We start from the raw sequence: 23,904 nt of genomic DNA, 5'->3' as shown, positions 1-23,904 counted from the left end.
AAAGATGGGGAAGTGTTTTCCACCCAGAGGGAGCAGCGCATGAAAGGCTCCCAGGTGCCAAGTGCACTGCAGCAGCCCCTCTGCGGTTCTGAGAGCCACAGCCGCCAGCTGGGCCCACCTCAGGGGTCCTGACCAGCAGTTGGGGTGGGCCCCAGGACAGACCCCCACACGGGGTGAACGCTGTCCGTCAGGCCACACTCTGAGCAGCAAAGGCGGCATCCTGAGGGAAGGGCCCGTGCCCTGCGGCAGCCACAGCCCTGCCTTGCTGCACCGGGCAGAGGCGCCTCTCAGAGTGGCCTCGTTCCCGCCACGAGAGCCCCGCACGGGGGAGAGCACACGAGGGCAAGGCCGGCAGGACACGCCCCACAGAAAACGGGGCAGGACAGCATCACCGACACGACCTGTTGGGTAAAACTGCAAACAACTGTAAATGGAAGCACATGAGGATTTCTTTTTCTGGAATCAAAAGAAGGACCAGTTCCCGTGGGGGGAAGAGGCAGGGCAGAAGGGCAGCAGAGGGGAACGGCCGCGGAGCGGCGAGTGGCTGGCGGGGACGGCCGCCCCATGTCCTCACACACTGAACCCATGCCCCTAGAAGGGACGGTTCAAGCACCCCCTGCGTCTTCTGAGCCACAAGAACAGTCACACTCCCTTTCTGACATAAAGATGCCGAACACGTTTAAGAGTAACCGTGTCGAAAACCAACCCCGCGCTCTGGGGGTGTCTGCGGGGTGGGCGGGGTTACGCTCCGCGAGAACCCTGAGGAACCCAACCTGGAACAGCACGGGGGACAGCTGCGGCCCGGGGAGCCCGGCGGGTTTCTCGGGGCTTGGCCTCTGCACGCAGGGGAAAAGGAGCTCACAGAAGCTGCCTTTTCTTCCTGGTGGCTGGGGCCGGCCGCAGCTCCCCGGGCCCGTGGGCGAACGGGCAGCAGTCCGAGGGCAGAACACAGCCGTCAGGGTGATGAGTGAAGAACCAACAGATGCGGGTTTTGCGGGCTTCCAGTTCCTTCTCCTCCCATAGCTTCTCTTCTCTCCAGTCGCGGATGCGAACTTGCCCGTTCACGACTGGGGTTGGGAAGAGAAAAGACACAGCCAAGGAGTTAACTGTCAATTCAATTCCCCAGGGTCTGTGATGGCAGCTGCCAGGGCCGGGGACACAGACATGAGACAGAGTCCCCAGTGCCCTTGGTAGTGGGAGAGAAACAACGCAATGGGGTCCCGACCAGGGACCCCAGCCCCCTACCCACCCCTGAGGCTCCTGGTCCCCACCTAAAGTGGAGCATGAGGGAGGGGATGAGGGAGCGAGGACAGGATGGAGGTGTCGGGAGGAGCTACTGGACACCAGGCGAAGGGGGAGGAGCCCTGCGTCTGAAGTTCTGGTGGTGATGAGATCTAGGTGGGGCCCAGCGGGTGGCTGGGACAGCAAGGGGGACTGACTTGTAGAACAAGACTAAGGACCTGGGAGACCACATGCATGGCCTCCCCCCAATCAGGAAAAATGTCGGGACGTCTGCACAGTGGCATTGGTCCTCGAGAACACATCTCCGCAACACAGAGAGAAAACGGAGTGAGACGGGAGAGGTTCAGGCTGGTGAAGACGAGGGGCAGGCTGTGGGAGCCCCCTAAGAGTAAACAGCAAGCAGGGGTAGGGGGCACGTGGCCCTGTTAGCAGGGTGGGGCAGCAGGCCTCCACGTGCAGGGATTCAGACGCCTGCCCTGAGCAGACGCCCTGAGAGATGTGGCGGGAGAGACCCGTGTGGGCAGGGTGACCATGAAGCTGAGCAGGGGAAGGTCAGGGCAGGGGCAGTGGCCCATCAGCTGACCCCCTGCAGAACTGCCTCCTGAGCTGGTCACCCCCACTTGGCTGACAGCCCCCCAGGAGTTTCCACTTGGCCGTTTCATCTTGAGAAGTCAACATCTCCTCGTGAAATGTGGCCAAATCAACCAAACCCAAGCTGGTTTTCCCTGGAAGCTGCAAACCACCTGGAGACGCCAAGACTTGGGAGAAATAAAGGAGGCTTATTGAACACGCCTGGCTCTCCAGCTTCTAAGGAGACCTTGGACCTGTGGATTAAGGCTTGAATTTCGCTTTCAAATGGCCTCGTGCCACGCAGTAATGAGCCTGTCCATCTTTGCAGACTGGTATTTACTAAATACTTTCCCCTGAAACCAGAAAAGGAGCCGCAGAGGCGCCGCTCAGCGTGGAGGGACACAATGCAGGGATTCATCCCCCGGGGCAGCCAAGGAGCGCCTGCTGAGGGCCAGGCGGGGTCCTGCCTCCCTCCCTCCACAGGCCTGCTCCAGGGCTTCTCTCCCTACACAGCAGACGCTGAGTGCCAGCCTGAAAGCGGGGGTCGGGAGACGCCACCACCTGCAGCTGGATGTTCCCACAGCAGCACCTCCTGGCACAGCTGGGAATGACACGTCCCAGCCAGGGGCAGGGAGCCGGACTCCTCAAGTGTGCTCCCCAGAAAGACAAGGCACCCCTGATGGCCTGAATGGGGTCAGGAGAAATCTGGGGGAGAGCGGTTTGCTGGGGCTGAAGCTGGGTACAATCCCCACCCTCCAGACGCCGGGCCCGGTCCCCTCCCGTCAGGACAGGCTGGCTCGCAGCAGGCCCTGCTCTGGAGGTTTAAGACGAAACCTAGCCGTGTTTTTGGAGCAGTACCTGCAGAGTTGAGGAGAAGGGGCCCAGGCAGTATTTGTAGGGCCTGGGGAGTGGGCACTAGTGCCAAGAGGTGGCCCTGCCGATGGCAGAGGCCAGGGAGTCCTGAGGTGGCCAGGCCGGCTGACGCACACACTCCCCACACCCCCAGCCTCCAGCCCGGCAGGCCTGTGCCTCCGCGGGCGCGCTCCAGCCAGCTCACAGGCCGGACAGCGGACTCTCCCTGTGTAGAAATGTGCTCCTGATTTTAAATGAACTACAGGCACAAAATATGCTCTACAAAGTTCACGTCTCACCCGACGGTTCTGAACCCACTTCCTCCCTTAAGTGCGAATTCCCTTGGACTTGCTGAACCTCCTGTTCCGGATTCTCCGCCATTTCTGACAACAGACGTGACCTTAACCAAAGTGTCCCGAGGAACCAGCTGAAGATTCTTCCAGAATGTCACTACAATTTACCAGGACAGTGCAGTGTGCTCAGCAGCACGGGTTCTGGAGTCCATCTGGACCTGGGTCACCAGCCCAGGCCCTCCGATCACAGGAGACCCTGGGCAAGTCACCGACCTAGCCGACCTGCGTCCACATCCTAAGGCCATGAGCACGGTGACCATCTGTGCTGGGTGGCCCTGGGGCGCCCGGCCCACCAGGTGCTCAGTGCAGGCTGAACTGAAGGCATCTGAAATGGTTTTACCCCCTCATTCGTGTAAACATTACTAGAAACCAACCATGTTGGTTTAAAAAAAACCTGACACGGAGATAAGGCGCAGCTCCAGTGCATAGGTTTTGCATGACTGGGAGCCGAATGTTTACTGGAGCTCAGTCCCCAAGCCTCCTACTCAGAAGTGTTTCCAAAAATAAATGTGCCCTCCATGTGAACTGCAGAGAAAAGCATTCCCAACACGCATATTTATGATGGAAAAACACACTATTTTACGAAATCAAACCAAACCTGTGCTGGGGACAGCAGAAGGAGCAGCCGCTCTGGGCTGTGATGAGCGCTGAGCTGAATACAGCTCTGCGCAGCAGGGCTCGGCCCTGCCCCTGCCCCTCCGCTCCCCGAGGGGCCTGCCCCCTGCAACCTCCAGCCCGGAGACGCCCGTTGCATTTGTGGGGCTCCCTGCCCCGTAGCAGGAGACTTTACCCAAGTGAAGCTGAGCTGAGGTGAGAGCAGCGCGGCTCTGAAAGGACAACCAGCCGACCGACCAGCCGACCGAAGGCGCCGCCGGGAAGGGAAGGCGGCACTCAGCCCCCCAGGAGGTCTCCGGGCCGCGGGAGTGGACAGGTGTGCTCCCCCAAGTCACTGTCCAACCACCCAGCCTGGAAGGAGCACAGAGCTCAGGGTGGGGGATCAGCCCACACCCTGGGGCTCAGACAAGGCCTCTGGGCCCAGCACGTGCCCACGGCCCTCGGGTCAGCCCCAGTGCGCCAGGTCAGACTTCAATTCTGTGTTGCCACGATGGCTCCCCTCACCTCTGCAAGAGCCTGGGCACAGCTGGCCAGCAGCCTCCTCCCCACGCAGACCCAACTAGGCCACTTGTCCCAAGGCTCTGGGCCTCCGCTTGGTGTGCCTTCCTCCCCACCAGGTCCTGGGGACAGGGAGGTGTCATCTCAGGGAGCAACTGCCGGCACACAGCTGCACATGGAGGCCCTGCCCACAGAGGTCGGCCCCTCCATGAAGAGGGGTCGGGCGGATGTACCCTCCTCACAGGGACCCTCACTCCTCCATCCTTGGGCAAACGGTGAGTGCCCATGCAAGGGGCTCTGGGCTGCCTCTCAGGCTGCAGAGCTAGACCTGGCCCCGCCTGCAGGGAGCTCACAGCCGAGCTGGGGCAGTGATGTAACCTCTGCAGAAGGATGTGTGACAGAAGCATGTGTGGAACAGGGTCCCAGAGGAGGCAGGACTGGGTGGAGGCAGAGGGAAGCTGCCTGGAAGAAGGCTTCGTGGAGGAGACGGCACTCCGGCCCTACTATCAGAGAAAGCCAGGCACCAGGCGGGGCAGGGAGCAAGCAGGGAGCCTCGGGGACAGAACAGCAGCACGTCAGGAGTCAAGGGCCCACAGACACACCAGCCCACAGGCCACTGGCAAAGCAGGTGGGGGCGGGCCGAGCTGGGGAAAGGAAGGCAGCGGGCAGCGTGCGTCCTCATGGGAGCCCAGAGGTCAAGGGGGGCCAGGTCGAGAGGACAGCCCTGGGCCGGCCTGGTCGGCTACGAGCCCATGTTCTCAGCACACTGTCACACCCCACCGTCCCAGACCCACCATTCTGCGCGTCTTCCATGTGCCTGCCCCCACTTGCCTCCTGGAAAGAAGAGCGAGCTCGAGGTTAACGGCACCAGCCCCCACCCAGCCTCCATGTGCTGTTTCCTGACAGAAACAGCATCAAAGCTGCTTCCACCTCTGATGCAGCACAGGGCCAGGCGCTGGGCGTGGGGGCTGCACCTGGCCCTTGCGGTGCCCAGCAAGGCAGAGAGCAGGTGGCCCGGTGACTGCCGGGCTCAGGGCCCTTTGTGGGGGCACAGGCAGTGACGCTGCAGCCAGACCCACAGTCCCACGGAGTCATCATGCCCCACTAGCCACAGGGGCCCAACCCTCCTCGCGGCCTCGGGGCCTGCAGCCTGCTTGCCCTACCTACCCGGTCCCTCTCCAACTCAGACCCTTCACACATGCTGTTCCCTCTGCCAGACACGCTCTTCCCGTCCCCTTTACCCAGTCCCAGCTCAGCTGTCACTTCCTAAGTGAAGCCTTCCTGACGTCTCCCCGGGACTAGGCCAGGCCTCCCTGGGTGGGAACGTCACCCACGACATTCAGGTGACACAAGAAGATGCCCACTACTTTTCAAGCCACACGCTGCAGTGCTCAGGGGTGACCAGCAAGCTAGCTGGGATGTGCTTTCACAGACTTCCATGAAGGAAAGTGGGGGAAAAACTTTAAGAAGCAAACACAAGTTACGGACCGTCTGGCTGACGTGTACACGGCCTGCTGTGTGTACGCTGGTAACTTTAACAGAACTTCTTTTGAACCCCAGGTGCCCATGTAAACATGTGTGACACCCCCTCCCCGTCAGACCACACACTCTGGGAGGGCAGGGGCGGTGGTGAAAAAACACACAGGCGCCTGGGCCCTTCTCCCTCCCGTGGCCCTGGGGGACTGGGGTGCAGGAGGAAGGGAGAGCAGGTGCGCAGCGGGGGGCCGGCAGGAACTGGGGCCTCCCTCCTCTAAGGGCCCAGGGCCTCGCTGGGAGCTCAGCGTGCTCCCAATTTGCAGCCAGAGGCCAAAGGAAGGCAAGAAACGAAGCTCCACCCAGAAAAGCTCCCTGGGAGACAGGAGGCCCCCAGCAAGCAGGCTCCTCCTCCTGCGTGAGGAGGCAGCACACCCTGGGGGGGGCCAGCCCGGGGGAGAGGCTGGGAGAATCAAAGCCGCAGGGGCGTGAGCCACATTCTGCCCCCACGTGAGGTGCACGCAGGGGGGGCTATATTCCAGCTCTAAAACTCCATGAAAATAAAGTTCATTTCATAAGAAAGGGGGAGAGGGAAGGAGGCCTGCAGGGGGTACTCCTCACAGCCTTAGGGAAGGCGAGCAACCTCCCGCAGTGAGACATGAGCGTGGGACAGGCCGGCCCCTACCTTGGAACACCTGGTGGCTGTTCCGCAGCAGCGTCTGCAGGCCCCCGCACTCGCGCTTCAGTCTCTGCAGAGTCTCCCTGTCCAGCTCGCTGGCCACTTCTGCCAAGGAAAGGCTCCCTGTTGAAAACGGGGATCCCCCAACAACAAAAAGTCTATTACAAACCTGTTACATAGGCAGAAACAACGGGGCCCTGAATCCGAGTTCTATGAAGTTAAATCCTCATGCACAAGAAGGATCATGACGATCTTGTTAGACCCAGGTCACAGCTCACAACAGGTGGAAGTGGGCACAGAGTCATCACACCTGAGGGCCAAGGGCTTCCCACCTGCCGGGCCGCGCAGGCCACACCCGCAGGGGAACCTCCCAGACACGGAGGGTCAGCACTGCATCGGGCCAGCCCTCAGACCCCAGCACAGGCTGCTGCTCTGGGGCAGGTGCTGTAACTCATCTACCGAGCCCACCTCTCAGCCGCCTTGAACCCCTTCTGAGAGGAGGCAGGCCACCTAAGGGAAAACAAAAGATCGGCCCAGAAAGGCTTCCCCACCCTCCTGGGTCCTGCCCCTCATGAACTCCATGGTGCGGACTCGAGCTGGCAGCCCTGCACTGCCCGCTGCTCCCTTTGACTCATGTGTATACTGACCCCAGCAAGAGGGCAGGGACCACCTCCTCCCACCCGAGTCCCGGCAGCCATGCCTTGCAGAGGGGAGATACCAGGCCTGGGATTAGGGAGTCCCAGGGATGGACTCACTCATACGTTGGGCAGGGCAGAGAAACACTGGTGGTCCCAAGTCTGGGGGCAGGCTGGGGAAGAGTCACTAATTCCAGTGACCGCGGGAGGGAAGACCACCGCGGGTGAGACCTGCAGCTCAGAGGCTAAAGGCACATGTCCGCGCCAGGGGGCAGGCCGCTCACGCCTTGTGGGGCAGCGGGAGCATCTTGGACCATCCCCAGACTTACAGGTACCCACCTGGGGAGGACGGCACCCGGTCACCTGAGGTCTCCTGGGGGCGGGAGGCCTGAGCCCCAACAGTCAGAGCCACTGCCACCTCCCCTGGGCCTGGGAGAAGCCCAGTCTGTGCCCTCTAACAAGGCGCTCCAGGAGGCCAGCACCTCCCCTGCTCCACTGTTCCCAAGATCTTGTGGACAACAGGGCTCTCCTGGGAATTAAAAGTCAAAGTCCGTACTTTCAGATTCACCTGCGGGTCTCACCGTGGGCTGCATGCCGGCCTCCCTTTCCACCTGGCCCGCCTCAGAAGGGGCACCTAGGAAGCAGGGTGCCGACCCACAGAACACCCCATGGCACCTCGGCCTTGTCAGCAGTTACCCAAGTGGTCAGCCACCTGGACCAGGGTGGCGCCGGCCAGGGCTTTCGCCCAGAGAGCCTCCGAATCAGATGCTCAGTCAGATGGTTCCTGGAGGAGGGGGACGTCACAAGGACACAGAGATGGGACAGGTGGGGTGACAGAGACAGACTCAGCACACCACTGATGCCCACGGAAGACCAGACTGTGGGGAGAAGGACCCCCTGCGGAGCCCTCTCTGGCCCGTCCCACCCACAGGGCCCCTGACAGGTGGAGGGTGGGGCCCCAATCTCCCCCAGTGACCCCAAAACTCAGAGGCCAAGGCTGGGCTGCACAGGCAGCCCCACAGTGCCCTCCAGAGGCAAGAAAGAAGCAGTTCCTTCCAGCAGCCCTGGGGACTCTAAATGCTCATAACAACTTTTGAAAATAATCAAGACTGTTTGATTCCTGGCTCTCCTGAGAGCCTGAGCTTCAGCACGTGGCTTGTCCCATGAGAACAATCAGACACAAGCATCTACCTTTCCTGTCTGACTTCTGCATTTTGAAGATTTCAAAGAGAATTAAATGACCATTTCATAGTATCTCCAAACTCTTATGTATATTCAAGTGGCCAGTGCACTTTTCTGGCCTTCAGTAACCTGCTTCTGTTTGGATAATTTCTATGGGTTGAAAACGAGTAACCCTGGACCCTAAAACTTGGGCATTTCTGTAAAGGTTAACAAAGGGCCCAGACTTCACCACTGAGGCACCCAAAGTCCTGTATGTTAAAAGGAACTACGAAGAAACACCTGCTTTAATGGAGGTGCTGGGGCTTGAAGCCAGGACCCCGTGCATGCTGAGCACGTGCTCTACCGCTGACCTGTACCCTCCCCCAAGTGCGCTTATCAGTGGCCTCACAGCTTCTTTAAAATATACTTAATTAAAAACCACCACACTTCTTAGCTGGTTCTGAAAAGTGAACAGAGTCGCTGCCTGAAGCCCAGCAAGGAGCCAGGGTGGGCGTTACCTCCTCGATTCCAGGCCTCCACTCCCCCACGGGGGGCACTTCCAGCGTCTGACCGCTGCCCGCCCAGGAGCAGACGTGCCACGCGCAGAACCACCTGGTCAATAAAGTCTCGAGGGAGGGTGGCACAGTTCCTCACGCGCTCGGCCTTTTCTCTAGGGTGAAACCCAGACAGCCAGAGTCCTTCGGGCCGGGCCTCCGTCCCTCGCTGGCTGGCCTGCGCCCCCGGAGCATGTCCGGCCGCGGCTTCCAGGGCTCCGAGACCCTCGCCAGGTGGGCTCACGGGGCAGCCCCGCCTGCTACTAATGTACCGCGTCCTCTGCTCATCCATGGAAGCTTCTGCAGCAGCTGGGTATGTTCTGGATTTCCCGATGAGACAGACCTGCAGGAGAAACGGGCAGAGCTAGGCCTTAGCTCCAGGAGCACGTCGACGTGCTCCACGGGGTCCCCTCGCTCTGGAGCACAAATCCCTTGGAAGGTTAGACACCTACCATGAAAGGAGTCCTTCTTCTAGAAACTAATCCAGAATCAGTGATTCAAAGAAGAAACAACTGCCGGCTCGAGCCTGGGCAACACCTCCTCATGCAGACCCCGCGGGGCCTGACGCGCACGCACGGGCCCAACGGCTCGAGCCCAGGCGACACCTCCTTGCGCGGACCCCGCGGGGGCCTGACGTGCACGCATGGGCCAAGGGCACATCTACGGGGCTCGTCAGCTGTGCCCCATCTTAAACAAGTCCCTGTGTCAGTCCTCCCTGCACCCTGCCCCAGCCCACAGGCGGACCCTGCTGGGGTCAGGAGCTCTCGAGGGGGCTGTGAAATAATGAGAAGTCTCTCTGTCAACCTGGCCAGAGCGCGGGGAAGAGTGTGTGAACCTAACAGAGCGTTTGGCAGGGTGTAGACGCCCAATTCACACTGTTCTCTTCCCTCTTCGTGTGTCCAGACGGAGGTCGTCCTCAGGAGCCCCTGGGAGAGAGACCCCGTCCAGCGAGGCTGCCACAAACACAGGCTCTCAGGACGTCCTCCTTGGGCACAAACCAGAAAGCCAGGTGACAGGCGATGGAGGGGAGAGAATCTGATTACACCAGAGCCACCCCTTACTGCTCTCCAGCTCTGCACCTGCCGACTGTGCAGTCCTGGGCAGGCGACAACTTCCTGTGTGGGAATGACAGTGCCTGGCATGTAACCAGTCCTCCGTTAACTGCTGTTGTGGACACCCACGCTTGCATCTGACCCCCAAGCCATCCAATTACATGAACACTGAGGCTCAGGAGATTAAGCCTGAGTCCATGGTCTCCAGCAACTAGTAACAGAACAACAAAGGCAAACATCAAAACTGCAGGTCCTCGTGCCCACTGGCATGACCCTAACTCGCGCAGCTTCAAAATTCAACTCCAACCTCAGGAGACTGTGACTTGCCAAAACAGAGGACATTTAGGAGACAGTCATGAAGGCTCTGAAGATGAGTCCCAAAGGGAATTTCCAAAATGACTCTGAGCAGTGACAGCAATGACGTGCCTGAAGCCAACCGAGGGCCCCAACCACTGCCAGCGGGCGAGCGCCTGCGGGGAAGGCCCGGCGCCAGGGGAGGACTTGGGCACGGAGCGTTCATAATGCGCCCACGGGGGCACTGCTAGAAAGTGGGTGGCAGGGCCAAGAGTTAAGCTCAAGTCTCCGATCCTTTTCACCGCTGTCAAGCCACCAAGCTGAGATCTGAATGACTGGCTTTTGTGTTTTGTTTTTCAAAAAAAAAGTTTGCCCTCACTGCCCAGCAGGGTCGTAGACAGTGCAAAGGTCAATTTCTACCTGGAAAAATTACGTTTCAGGTAAATCTGAATTAGTGAGGCTTTTAATGAGAAATTCGAAAATCATTTTGTATTTCTGAAGCAAACTTCAATTTCAGCCAATTATCTGGGAATCCGAATCAGAAGTTAGAACATTCAGCCTCAGACACTGAGGCCAGAAATTTGTACAAGAGGTAAGCTGACAGCTTCTCTGGGAAGGTCCCCTACGGCCATTCACAGCTTCTAGAGAGGCCGTGAAGACGAGGTGAGGGTTCTCACACAGCTGCTACGGGCCTGGGGAGGAAGTGCCCGAAGGCCTGAAAAGGAGGGGCCCACAGACCCAGACCAGCCTGCTGGAGGCGCTGGAACCAGCACAGGCACCTTTGGGACATTTACTTCCAAACACCACAGTGTCGTCACTGGTTCTGTGGCAAGGCTCCAAGTTTCCCATCTAAACACCAGCACCTCACCCTCCCAGAACAGCCAAGGCGATCAGGACGTACCCTTTTGGTAGAAGGAATTCTAAGGCAGTCCTCCTCTACGCGAAATCCACAGGCCGACCCCACCTCCGTGAGGAAATCCAGGTATCCTCGGTACTGGGTCTTCGTGCTCTGCCGCCGCTGGTATTTTCCAATGAAGTCAAAGAAGCAGCAGGGAAGGACAAAGAAACGGCAGTGGTAGGAAGACCTTCAAAGACAACCAGCAACCACAGAAGCCAAAAGTCTTGAATAAACTCATTAAAGAAAATTCAGCTGAAAGCCTCAGCAGCAGTGCACCAGGACAGAACGCCACTGACGCGCTGCTGGCTAATTCTGTTAGCTGGTGTAAAAATGAATTACAGCCTTCCCCGACTTAATTTCTAGAAACAACATAGCATGGTATCTTCCCAATCAGAAATGAATCTAATTACTCTTATAAAAACGTTTTCCTACTGCACTCACCATCAACTGTATTACATTTTCTATTGTGTATATCAGCAACTGCTATCTAAAACCCCCTGAACTACTCTGAGATTTCAGCTGTGGATAAAAAATTTCGGAAGTAGGCACAGAACGATTCAGACTTGCCCCTTGACCTGTTGTTCTAAACCAGTGCAAAAGAACGGGCCGAGAGGGCGTCATGTTTGGTGAGGTAACTCGGATGAAGACAAAGGCTGCATGCTGTTGCTTACGTGTTGTATCTAAAAGTAAGACGAGGGAGGAGGGCGCAGCTCAGGGGTAGCGTGCGAGTCAGCGTGCGCGAGGTCCTGGGGCAGTGCCCAGGACCTCCATCCTGTACACCGGAGAGTGATTTGTTTTTTAATTGAAGTACAATCACAATGTGGCAATCAATAAACAAACAAGTAAACCTAATCACCCTCCCCATTAAATAAATAAATAAAACGGACGAAGGTTCTAAAAAGAGACTCAGACATAGAGACTGACGTCGTGGCGAGCAGTGGGGGGACAGGAGGGAGGGGAAGAGACAGGGTGAGGGGCAGTAAGAGGCACAAACTACTCTGCGTAAAACGAGCTGCAAGGAAACACCGCACAGCATGGGGAGCAGAGACACTATTTTATAGTAATTATAAATGGAGTATTATCTATAATTTTGAATCACATTGTACACATGAAACTAATGTAATACTGTAAATCACCTGACCCCAATTTAAGGAAAATCAATCACTAAGTCAGTCGAAGAGAACCTTGGATGAGACCTGGCAATGAAATATGAAGGGGAAGCAGGGTGCCCCCATCTCAATGAAGTCTCCCCAACACTGAAGCAGGAGCCATCTCTGACCAATGCAGAGCGCCCCCACTTTGAAGAGACAAATATTTCAGCAGAGAGTCTTCATACCAACAGGCAAATCCTCCTGTTACCAGAAAAACTTCCCAGAAAAGACACCTTTCAACACTGGATAAAAACACTGCAGAATTAACCACAGTGCACAGCAGAAATAGAATGCGACCCGCATGCATCATTTTATATTTCCTGGTACCTACATTGTAAATAGTGAAATAAAACAGGAGGAGTTTATTTTAAACGTAACCCAACATTCCAATATATTATCATTAAACAATCTGAACAAGCGACACTCCAAGTGCTCAACAGCCACAGGCATCCCGTGGCTACTGTCATGGTCAGTGGGCTCAATCAACAGAAGACCCCCAGCCACCCACCGTGCCAGCATCTCCACCTACCCACCTGGCTGCAATGACAGGTATCCAGGGTGTCAGTTCGTCGGAATGGTTTCCGATTAACCAATCAGCTTCAGGAAAAAGGGTGTTATCATTCGGTGTGACTGCACCTTCCTAAAAGAAAGACACAAAACGTCCGAACATCTAGTGAATAAAAGCAGAGCTACTGAGACAGCATGACTCAGAGGGGATGAAGGCTGGAGCCCCTCTGCGGAACCACAGCTGCTCCCGCCCCGGCTCAGCCCCTCTGGGCTGCCGGGTCTTCAAGTGCAAAAGGCCAAGGCTGGACTAGGCGTGAGAGCGAGTGCTCCTGGTGCAGGCCAGCCCGAGGGTACGGAATTCCGCAGCTTTTAGCACCATTACCGAGGAGCCAACATCACTCGTCTGAGTGCTCATCTCCTGATAATTAAAAATATCCTTTTCACATAAACAGAAGAGGGAGTGAGAGGAATATGGGACCTGTGAACCACTCTACTTGTGGCAGAAAATGGAAGCCAGAAACGGCCTGAAGGGTGGGGGCCTGGAGAGCAGCCAGGCCTGGGGATAATCTGAGTGCACCCCATGACCCACTGACACCACCTCAACACCATACAGGAAGCATCTATGCACATAAGCAGGTGTATATCTTCCCCATTAGACTGTTACTTTCTGTAAACTCTAAGACGGCAAGTTTTTACCCACTGAGTAGCATGTGACCCACTGTGACAATTTCTGCAGTTAACCTAGAAACAGCTTGCTTTATGATTTAAAAACTTTAAATGAACACCCCATCCTTTCTGCTAATTAGCAGACCATCATTAATTTTTAAATCAAATCTCAACAGGGAATCTGCCAGTAAAAACTGGAAGTAAGTAGATGTGTTATTCCTCGATCAGAACAAACAGGGAAGACGTTACATTAACACTTTCAAAGCCATTCTTTCTAACAATAAAACTACAACACAAGAGACTTTTGCAGACCTGATGGATACAAAAATAGAATTTAAATTCTTCTTTTGGCTCTTAAATAAGCATGTGTGCCTCTGTTTGCATATACATTAAAGTGCTAAAAATAATAATTTCAGTAAAATACTGAAAATGGTCTATATATAATTTAAAAGCAGGAAAACCAAACTTTTTGATACTGTTTATTCTTTATTCCCACCCATTCTAGATCTAAATTTGCCTATCTCTTTAAATGGCCTACATTTATAAAAACACAATTACACTTAGTAATTACAATAACCACATTTACAGTTATCCTTCCAACAGTATGCTGGACAACAAAGCCCCACCTATTTTAGAAAAAGTTTTAATTGAAATTTTGAATGTAGCAAATTGCAGTATTTCTATTTCATGTATAGCTCCACTAACGAAACTAAGGCAGGGCGATCACCACATGCTGTTATTAAAAGCACATGTTTTTCTTATCAGTCTCTTGCTTACAATCAAACACGGTTTTGAAAGACAACAAGCCGTCCCCCATGCCTGGCCTTCTGAACGTCCAGACTGTGCCTGTTCACAGGGGTCACTCACTCACTAAGAAGCCTGTGAACACCAGGCACTCGCCAACAAAGGCCCCCGCGTTTCGGGCCACGCAGAAGCGTGCCAGAGGTGTGGCTGGCGTCCAGCCTCTCACCTGACCCCGGAACACGCCGGACTCTTCTAGCACTACGACTGGAGTCCAGGGGCAGCAGGACAAGACGCACGGGGCGAGGGCACGGCACTCTCCCAGCCGGCCTTGCCGAGCGACTTTCCGGACCCCGTGGGAGAGTCTGGAGCAGGCTGCTGGGGAAACTCAAATAAAGAGCTAGACTCTTCTGCCTGTTCTCCAAGGGCACACCACGCCGGCCAGCTCTTCCCTGGGGCCATGATTCAAACAGAGACCCAATTCAACTGCTGTTTGAACTTTTTACCCAAAGAACTTACTTTGCTTTTCTGCCCGGGGCACAGGGGGCCTGCGGTCAGCTGTGCGCCTGCTTTAGTTTTGATCGGCCTCTTGCCAGCACTTGGAGCCTGAATTGATCAGCTGTGTAAGAACACAGTACTCTGCCCTCTGGCAGACAAGAATCTGCGTCCTAGTGACAGGCACGCATTTTAGCTCAGGGACAAAGGTCTTGAGGCAATGCTGGCAGCTGAGTGGCAGAAGCCCTGTGTCGGGAGGGGTGGCGGCCCCCAGGTGCCCCAGAGCTAAGGACGTGGCCCCCATGGCTGGGCGCCCCCGGCTGGCTCAAAGACCTGGGCCAGAGACCCACAGGGGTGGACATCTGACCCCAGACCTGCTGAGGGGGGTGCTGCCAAGGAGATGCCCACCCACCTTCTCCCCAGGGAGACCCCTCTCTGATCCGCCGGAGCTGCTCCCGACCACAGCTGGGGCAGCTGGGTTCACTCCAGCCCGGCGGTCACAGCTGAGATCAGGCTACCGGAGGGCTCAGGGCAAACGTGCCATCCGTGTCACAGGGAGTCTGTGGCCCACGGCACTGCACCTGAGGCTCAGCAGTGTGCCCCCTGTGTGCTCCTCAAAGGCCCCCCCTGGCGCCCCTACCCTGGCCCGGTCCCGGCAGGGTGGGCACCCAACTGCAAGTGAGTGTCGGAACACGTGGCCCGTCTCAGGCCCCAGAGAACGTGTGAGAAGGCTGAGGGGTTGTCCTCTGCCCCAAAGACAGCACGTGAGCGCCCGCGGGAGACACAAGGTGTGGACCAGACCTGGGCGGACACAGCACCTGCGGCTCCAGAGGGCAGCATCTTCTCTTCAGTTTAACCCCCAGGCTTTGGAAAGGCAAAAGGCCCACCCTCCTTTGAAGCTTCAGCACACTGAGATGAAGGTGCGCTGTTACAGTTAGTAGTTCTGATTGACCCACACGCAGACATACGCTCCTTGAAACAACTGCCAGCGGGGACAACTGTGTGCGGGCACGTGACCCAACAGAGCCTGTACCTCCAAGTGTGTCTGGGGTCCGTACATGTCCCAGATGTTTCTTCTGCGGACATCAATCCCTCTGCCTGGGTGCTGAAACAATTTCAGAAATCAAAGGTTAAGGTCAGTGCATTGTAACAGATCAGCGAGAACGCGTCAGGCTCTGTAGGTGTCGCCACCTGTATGACATGAGAGAGGCCCCGCGCGTCTCAGCTCCTGCAGACACTCGCGCCCTCAGGGCACAGAGAAGAGCCCTCACCACTGAGTCTCCATGAAGGAGACAAGGAGCCGGGCCGGTGGGAGCACCTCCAGCCCCGGGAAACATACCTGGAGAGGGAACGGCTCACCTGCTCTCAGTTAAGTTCAGATCTCAGGCGCACCTGCTGCTTTGGGCAACAGAAACAAGACCCGTCCTCTTGGGTGGGTCTCATCCCCCCACTGTGATCACACTCAGCTCTCAGGGCCCCCCCCCCCCACCGCACCACTCTCAGGTCACCGCCCGATGTGCTGGCATCCCACGGACAACCTGTTTAGGTATCACAAACTCATCCTTTTACAAAACACTTCAAAAAGTAACCTGTTCCGGGGGAGGATATAGCTCAAATGATAGAGCACATGCTTAGCACGCACAGGGTCCTGGGTTCAATCCCCAGTACCATTAAAAAAAAGAAAAAAAAAAATCTGTTCCAAAGCCCCACAGCTGAGGACAGACTGTCCATCCACAGGACAGATGCTGTGGTTGGAAGAAAATCAGCCTCCGGGTCAGCACGAGTGGGCTTCAATCCCAGCCGTTGCCCTCCAGCGTGAAGCTGCTGATCAGCAGCTCACTCCGCCAGACATAGGGGCGGCGGCGCCGGAGAGCTGGGGGCACAGGCGCTGATGGCCAGGCTGCCTGAGTGGCTCCCCTGCCGCGGCTGCTCTAAGCCTTCACTGCCTGCGCTTCCCTATGCAAAGACGGGTGCAAGACTGAGTATGACAGTTTCACATGTATGTGTATATGACTGTCCTGAGCCAGAGTTTATTTTCGCAAAGACAGAACCCACCTTATCCTTTATTCCTCTCCCCATGCCTTGAAATGGTGGGTTTTCCAGGAAAACACTGACAACAAAAACATACGGCTGTTGAAAGCGTGCCGTTTCACAGGCACAGGCCACGTGTCCCCAAGAACCCTCTCCTAGTCTAGTGAGGTTGCCGTCTCTGCCCTCCCATTTTACAAGCCACCTGTTCTCCAATGACACAGTCTAGCCGTCACTGTTCCGACAGCCAGATCGTACCAGCAGAGAAAGATCTTGTGCTGGACCTGAAGACACTCTAGCAAAGGGACAAGAAACGGCAACGAGCCTGCTTTACCCCCTCACTGCTCAGGATGTGGACCAGGAGGCCGTTCCCGCAGCCGAGGTCGACAAAGGACTGCTTAGCTGTCAGTCCGCGCTCAGCTCTCTCTTCTTCCCATAGAATCTAAGAAGAGAAAAAACAGTCAGCTTGTGATTCACTCTAGTCCACAGGAGCTCAGACTCAAGCCCAGGTGGGACTACAAATCGCTCTCCCAGAACAGGCTACACGCAGGGGAGCAGAGGGCGGTGGGGACCAGCCCACTGTTCTCGTCCGATGCCACCTGGGCACCCAAGCCGCCTTCCTCCATCCGGAGCCCACGCTCCTGTGGGCATCTCTGGGCGAGAGCCCTTCAGATTTACCGTTAGCTTCTTCAGGCTTTCTCTACACTCTTCAAGTGACACTTTGATAAACAAAACAAACTATCTCATTTCCAAGAAGCTACAGATATTTGCAGTTGAAAGAAAGTCGGAAATTATCTAAACATTTCATAGATAAGAGAATGAAGACTATGAAGTTAAAGGGCATGCCCAAATCTAGGTGGTGAGCAAGCTGCCTAGGAAGAGGAAGGTCTGGAACCAGAAACGCCGAACGCTAGGACTGGGGGGCGGGGCACAGATACGTCAGCCGGCACCTCCACGTTCCATGTCGGCTGTGAGTCGTGAAGGCACCGGTTCAGCTCGAATCCCTGCAGTGAAGCTTCACAACTCAAACTTGTCCTACGCCTATGCACCACGAAACGTTAGAATAAAAAAAATCACATGTGCAGCCAACCTGGGCAAAAAGAACTACAAACCCCTAAGCTATGGACGTGATAAACGGCTGCCCACTGCCGCCTCCCAGGAGCTGCCTCCCACCCACTGAGGCTTAGATCACACACGTTCTTACCAGCAGGTAGGCAGCAATCGCCACATCCTCATATACAAACTTCTCAGGATCAGTTACTTCGGGCCACACCTAAAACACGTTCAAGAGCAGATGTGACTTGCTCTCCCGCCCCCACCATGTCATAACATTAAAGTGTCCCCATAAGGCAGAAGTCAAACTGGACTAATCATGCAATAAAATAAAATAAGGCCGTTCCTAAGGCAGAAATCCCTTACAATTAGGGGTCTGCATGAAGACACAAAGCCTTGAGTGTATCCGTATGTAACAGGACACACCGAGAGCATCGGAACCCAGAGTAGGTGCTGCGATAAAGTACGTGAGACATTGGCACATCAGAGGAGAGTGCCTGGCTAGGCCACCCTCACCGCTTATCTAGATGAGGATAATGAACAGGGACACCGGGCGGGGGCGGGGCTGTCGAGGACGGCACAGGGACAGGGGTCGGGAGGTCAGCGCTCCACCCCCTGATCTATCAGTGACTTGCCGTCACTCGTGGGGAGTGTCACTCAGCTCTTCTGTCCCCACCCCTCGTCTGCGAAACAGGACAGAGCCCATGACCAATGAGCATGCAGGATGACCTCAGGTACTTTGACTGTACAACGTGGGCTGGGCAAGTGTGAGGCCCATTATTAAAATCCGTAAGTGCAGGACAGGTATTTGGTAGGAGAGGAAAACCAAGGGCCAGTGTTAGATGCTCAGCTCCCTGTCTGCTGTCACAGCAGATTAGACAGTTCAGACAAGAGTTCTCACATCACCAAGAACAACTTACACAGGTGGACGAACACAGAAGTCCCTTCTGGAAGGTGCTGAATAGTTAGTAAGATAATGAAGCACCTAGGCCAGGACCCAGGAGAGAAGGGGAGCCCGGCTTCAGCCAGCCAGCCCAGGACCCACACCAACTCCAGCAGGAATGAGTGGTGATCGTTTCAAGCCTAAGATTTTGGGGATGCTTTGCTAACAGCCACAGGGGACTGATTTAAAAAGTACATGGAGATGATGAATCTCTAATTCTGGGAGAAGGGAGCGAGGTATGGACCAGGAAGAGTAGAAATGAGGGCCAACTACATTAGCACAGGAATCTTGGAGGGACTGCGGGGTTGGGTCCAGAATACCCCCAACAAAGTGAATTTCACGGTAAAGCGAGTCACCCAGATCTCCTGGTTTCCCAGTCCACATGAGACTTATGTTTACACTATACTGTGGTCTACCAAGTGTGCAATAGCACTACATCTAAAAAAAAGAATACATACTTCAATTTAAAAATATTTTATTGCTAAAAAATGCTAACTATCACTCATCTTCAGTGAGTTGTAGGAGTTAGTTCAAATGTCACTGATCACAGATCACCATAACAAACACAATAATGATGGAAAAGTTTGACCTAGAGTGCAAATTACCAAATGTGACTCAGAGACATGAAGTGAGAAAAATTCTGTTGGACAATGGGGCCAAAAGACTAGCTAGCCAGGGTTGTCACAAACTTCCAATTTGTAAAAACTGCAGTATTTGCAATGGACAACAAAGCAAGGTAGGCTTGCAGCACTTCATCTCTGAGCCGGTGTGGGCACACAGGTGTTTGCCGTCACTTTCTTTTTACATCTTACAAAACAGATCTCCTTTTTGGAAGTATATTTTCTGTACTTTAATTTTTCATATATTAAAATATCTTTAAGCTTATTCTAAAAATCATGGTAATTTAGTAATTAATGTTCAGTTGTTTTAAATTAAACATTTCTCTTTTGTTTTCTTGAAAAAAAATTAGTAACTTGAAAAAAAAAAAGACCAAGACAAAGAAGGGAAAAGTCCTTTTCCATAACACAACCGCCAGCACTTTTGTGGTTTGAATCCCTAAGTTCGTCAAAGTACAGGCTGCAGCGGGGGACCTTAGCTGGGTGTATTTTGACTTATATCTGCATCAGTATGAAGCTAGAAGGAACACAGGAAAAACATGTTGCCTGGAGCAGTCTGGTACCTCCCCTCCCTCACCTAACTTAAATGGGGGTGGGGCCACAGGCATCCTTCTCCAGAGTTACCTTGACCATGCCTTTATACTTCTCTTTAAGCTCCTGGTAAGCCTTGCTGTACTTCATGATGGAGATGAGGGACAGGGTGCTTTTGAATCCACTCTGCCTGCCCTCCACACACCACCTGGCCAGCTTGGCCAGCAGCTCTTCTCCAAGCCAGGTGGGTTTGGGATAAACAATTCCATCTGAATGCCATCTTTCTGGACAGAAAATTAAAACAGATATGAACCTTTAAAAATAAGAGAAATACGAATAAGCAGGGCTGGTTTCATTTCTTATTTTTAAATTATACATTTATATTTACCAAAAAGAAAGAAGACAGCTACAATTATAAAATATTTTACCCAAAACAGAAAACATCTGGAATTAGTTGCAGAATTTTCATCTACTAGAGAAAAACATATTTAAAAAGCAGGAAAAATTCCTTTTCTCTTGCAAACGTTAAAAATGCATTTACACATCTCACAAAGCCCAACAGAGGGATGGACAAACAATTCTTCTCACCTTCTGCTCCACGCACTAACTAGCCAGATTCTAAAATGTCTAAGGATTTTCCTAACTTTTCAATGTTTTATACATTTCACATGTGCAACTCAGATGTCGAATGCTGGTTCACCAGGTAGAATGGAACGTGACTACTCCACACCAAATGCACTGAGCACCTGCTGTGGCCGGGCCCCATGCTGGGCCTCCTTAACAGCCCAGCGGACAGCAGCTCCAGTGCTCACCCCCCAGCTCCGGCATCAGCGCCCATCAGTGACTGCCCCAGGCAAACACGGCTTTCTCACAGGGTCTGCCCTTACTCCACACTTTCCAACAAGAGCAGTGGGATGCAAAGGCCTCGGGGGAAGGTCGTTGGGCAACCTTAGTCAACTGTCAAGAAGCTTCACCCTGTAGGTGCTGACTTTCCCATCAAGCTTCCAAGCCTGTAACAGGTCCCTATGAAGCCCAACCCAGGGGGCTCAAAAATTATTAAACCCATTTCATAGGTGAGAAGACCGAGGGCCAAAGAGACGACATACTCAAGGCCACACTGCTGGGGGGGAACCCAGGTCCTGTGTGACTCCCAAAGCAAGCTCTCCCACTGGACCCCTCGGCTTTTTATGAAACTGTGTGCAACGCCCATGTGGGTTAAGCAAACATGATCCTGACAGCTGTTCTTGAAAGCACAGGCCCATGTGGCTCTCTGGAAAGCATCAACCGCAGAGATAAGAGTGAATTTACCCTTTTGACTTTTTCACTGAAAAAATACCTAATCGAAGTAAACCAAATTTCACACTTTCTGGACAGGCCCAAACACCACGTGGAACTCCGGAACGTATTACACTGTTACTTTTACAACGCACATCACTGAACTCCTACCATGTCTAAAACCGCGTGAGCCTCAGCAGGAAATAAAAAAGGAAGCTTACACTTACCCTTAATTAACAAGTTGTAAGAAACACTGAAGTAACAAAGGGATAGAGTTTACTTGAACTTGCTGCTGGAACTGAGTGCTACTAACTATCAAGGCTACACACAGCAGAAGATTCCAGCCAGGCCATGGCCATCCAGGCACCACCAGCAGGAACAAAGCCCAGGCCAGGAAACACCAACTAGAAAGCACATAGCCAAAATGCCTGAGAGAGTCCGGTCTCTCCTCAGCGACCTGGCATCTCACAGCTGCCCGAGCAAACAATCAACTGAAACCACGAAACACTGAGAGAAAGGAATCAGTTTTCTAGTCCTTACCACTCTCCTTCGTTCTGGCTGAGCTGAATTTGATACACATTGCTCATCTTAACCTTCAGGTTGCCTTCGTCACCTTCTTCCAGAGGCAAAAACGTTACTGTTCCATTGAGGACATCTGAGGGGAAGAAGGATAAGGATGATAAATGAAAAGCGCTCAGCTCAGGGTCTCATCAGGAGTGGTCTTAGAAACAGTGATGAACCCATTATCCTGCTTTCAGCCCCAGGGCTTCTCCCCGCCCAGTTTACAACTACAACAGTGATCGTCTCAGTCATTGCTGCCTCCCAGGCGTGCACCTCTGCACCCCTGCTCCGCGTGGCTCATGGCAGCCATGCTCAGTGGGAGACAAGTGTAGAAAGCAATCCTGGAGAGGCACTCCTTGTTGGGAGGAGCCCTGCCTCACCAAGAGAAAGGTTTAGCAGGCCTCTCCTCTTCAGTGAAGCCAACGTGAGATCACAGAAGTCCACGTCTGAAGGCCTTGTGGGCCCTGATGCACTAACCCCTCCATCCAGTAGGGATGAAATGGAGAAGGTGATAAAAGATGGAAGGGCTCCTAAACTAGTCTGGGCACTAGGGTCAGAGAGGGCCTCCCGGAGAAGAGGACAACTGGGAATAGTCTTGTGAGGACACAGAAGCAGACAATACGAATAGGGCGGAGAGTACACACCTACCAGCAATTCAGTGCTGCTTGTGGTGGACAGAAGAGCCTCAAAAGATGCCCACGCCCGAATACCCAGAACCGGTGACTACGCTGTGCCACGTGGCAAAAAGGGACTCTACAGACGTGGTAAGGGTTACAGACCTCAGAAGAGGATGTACTCTGGGTTACGTGGATGGGCTCCATCTAGTCACATGAGCCCGGAAAAGCTGAGAGCTGTCTCCAACTAGAGGCGGGAGAGGTGCAGCAGCAGCAGAAGTCAATGAGGTTCCAAGTGGGAGAAGGATCAGCACGGCTGCCCGCTGAGATAAAGGGAGGCCCCTACAAGCGTCCCAGGAGCCAGCCTTTCCACTTATGCCTTTACCTGCTAACTCCTCTATCACCTAATGTCCAGCACTCCTTCACCTTCTCCCTCGGGCCTTCCAGGTACCGCCCCATCAACGACTCCATCCTCTACGTTTCTACGTGCCTCCTCCAAAAATAATCAAAAACCTACAACCTCCCCAGGGCATTGCAAGGGAACTGGTATAGTTGGTGCCTCAAGCACCTTTTCACTGACTGCCTGCTTTTTAATCTAACGGCATCTTCTACCAAAGATCCTCCTCTTGACCAAACTCTAGCCAGGCTCCTCTGAGCCGGGTCTCAACTAGGTTTCAACTTTGGCCTACAGAGACCTGAACAAACACTAGTCCAGTTCCTAACAGCTCAAGGCCATATCCCTAAGATGACCTTGGGCCCCTTAAAGTGCCTACATGAGAAAACTCAAGGTTGACAGAAGAACTGACTGCTCCAGCCCACACCTGAAGACCGGCCCCAGTGTCGCAGCCTATGTGGGAGGGGAGGATCTGACTTCCATAAGCACCAGTTAGCAAACCCAGATGAGTGTTACATGAAGCAACCCCCCCAACCCTGCACCTTTCCTGCTTTTTTGGGTCAATTTTTCACCTTCTTGCCTCTACTGAGACACCCACCCCTCCCCACACCTTCTTTCTCCCTTTAAAAGGCCCAGTCACCTCTGCACAAATCCAAGTGGAATTCAGTTCACGCTGGGGTCCTCTCCCTATTGTTAGTATATTACTAATAGAAATCTACCCTCGCCACTTTAACTGGCTTCCGGCTGTTTATCTTTGACCCCGCCACTATCAGAAACACTTACCTTGCACGACTATTTCTTTCCTCGGGCCACCAAGCGGGCAGTGGGGGCTCGTTTTCGGGATGACGGTTCTGAGAACCACGTCGAGCTCGTGCTGAGCCTCTGGCTGCGATTCGGCCCCAGAGCCGGAGAGGAAGGTTAGCAACTCTCGGTTGCCGCCGGCGAGACTTTGGGAGAAATCGTCCCAGAGAGAATCCAGATGCAAGGCGGCGAAGTCGCCCTCCCCGGCTCCAGCCTTGCCGCGCTGCTCAGGGGCCCCTGAGAGCAGAGGCGCTGCGGCTGCTTTCCTCTGGGCCTCCCCTTGCTGCCGCCGGCCCTGGGACTCCGCGGGCCCTGCGCTCGGCCTGGGGCCCGGCCCCTCCTCGGGGAAACGCTGGCCGGGTCCCGGGCCCTCCTCCGGTCGGCATCCCGCCCCGGCCTGCTCCTCCTGCTCGGGGCCTGCGTTCGGCCCGGGGCCGCGGGCCTCGGCTCGGGGTAGGGTGGCGCTCCGCCGGGCCTCCAGGCGGACGCCACACAGCCGCTTGTTCGCCACCTGTGGCCTCTCCAGCCACACGGCCACCCCCGCCCAGAAGCCCCCCGGGAGCAGGGAGGCCGGGTCGCGCACGACAACCCGACCCAGCTCAGCCATGGCCTGCTGCACCCAGCGCCCGGCGGCGCACCGCGATGACGTAG

General features: G+C 54.7%; 1 protein-coding gene across 4 annotated transcripts; it reads right to left on the bottom strand.

Annotated features, from left to right (window-relative positions):
- Nucleotides 1–431: 431 nt before the first annotated feature.
- Nucleotides 432–23,900, bottom strand: TRMT44 (tRNA methyltransferase 44 homolog). Of its 4 annotated transcripts, none has more exons than XM_031438214.2 (11): nucleotides 23,236–23,897; nucleotides 21,424–21,538; nucleotides 19,702–19,921; nucleotides 17,669–17,737; nucleotides 16,799–16,906; nucleotides 15,470–15,541; nucleotides 12,561–12,667; nucleotides 10,880–11,063; nucleotides 8,597–8,975; nucleotides 6,289–6,405; nucleotides 432–1,067 (listed from the first exon to the last, which is right to left on the bottom strand). In XM_031438214.2, the coding sequence occupies exons 1-11, from the start codon at nucleotides 23,858–23,860 to the stop codon at nucleotides 859–861; spliced, it is 2,205 nt and encodes a 734-aa protein (XP_031294074.2). In that variant the 5' UTR covers nucleotides 23,861–23,897; the 3' UTR covers nucleotides 432–858. The 4 variants fall into 4 exon arrangements, 3 of the variants coding, with proteins under 3 accessions (XP_031294074.2, XP_031294088.2, XP_031294079.2); XM_031438228.2 differs by having other exon boundaries at nucleotides 19,702–19,892; nucleotides 23,236–23,370; XR_010381996.1 differs by having other exon boundaries at nucleotides 1,035–1,067; nucleotides 6,289–7,701; nucleotides 23,236–23,900.
- Between the last annotated feature and the right edge of the window lie 4 nt (nucleotides 23,901–23,904).

This window comes from Camelus dromedarius, chromosome 1 (assembly GCF_036321535.1).
Source record: "Camelus dromedarius isolate mCamDro1 chromosome 1, mCamDro1.pat, whole genome shotgun sequence".
Lineage (NCBI taxonomy): Eukaryota > Metazoa > Chordata > Mammalia > Artiodactyla > Camelidae > Camelus > Camelus dromedarius.
Note: the sequence above shows the minus strand (reverse complement) of the source record. Positions and strands in the feature narration are given on the sequence as shown.

Coding starts and splice junctions, on each gene's coding strand:
- TRMT44 (XM_031438214.2), bottom strand. CDS start 23,860: ATGGCTGAGCTGGGTCGGGTTGTCGTGCGCGACCCGGCCTCCCTGCTC. Junction 15,542..16,798: donor ACATCCTGAGCAGTGAGGGG/GTAAAGCAGGCT, acceptor AAATTGTTTCAG/CACCCAGGCAGAGGGATTGA. Junction 12,668..15,469: donor GACCCCAGACACACTTGGAG/GTACAGGCTCTG, acceptor TCTTTCTTTTAG/GAAGGTGCAGTCACACCGAA.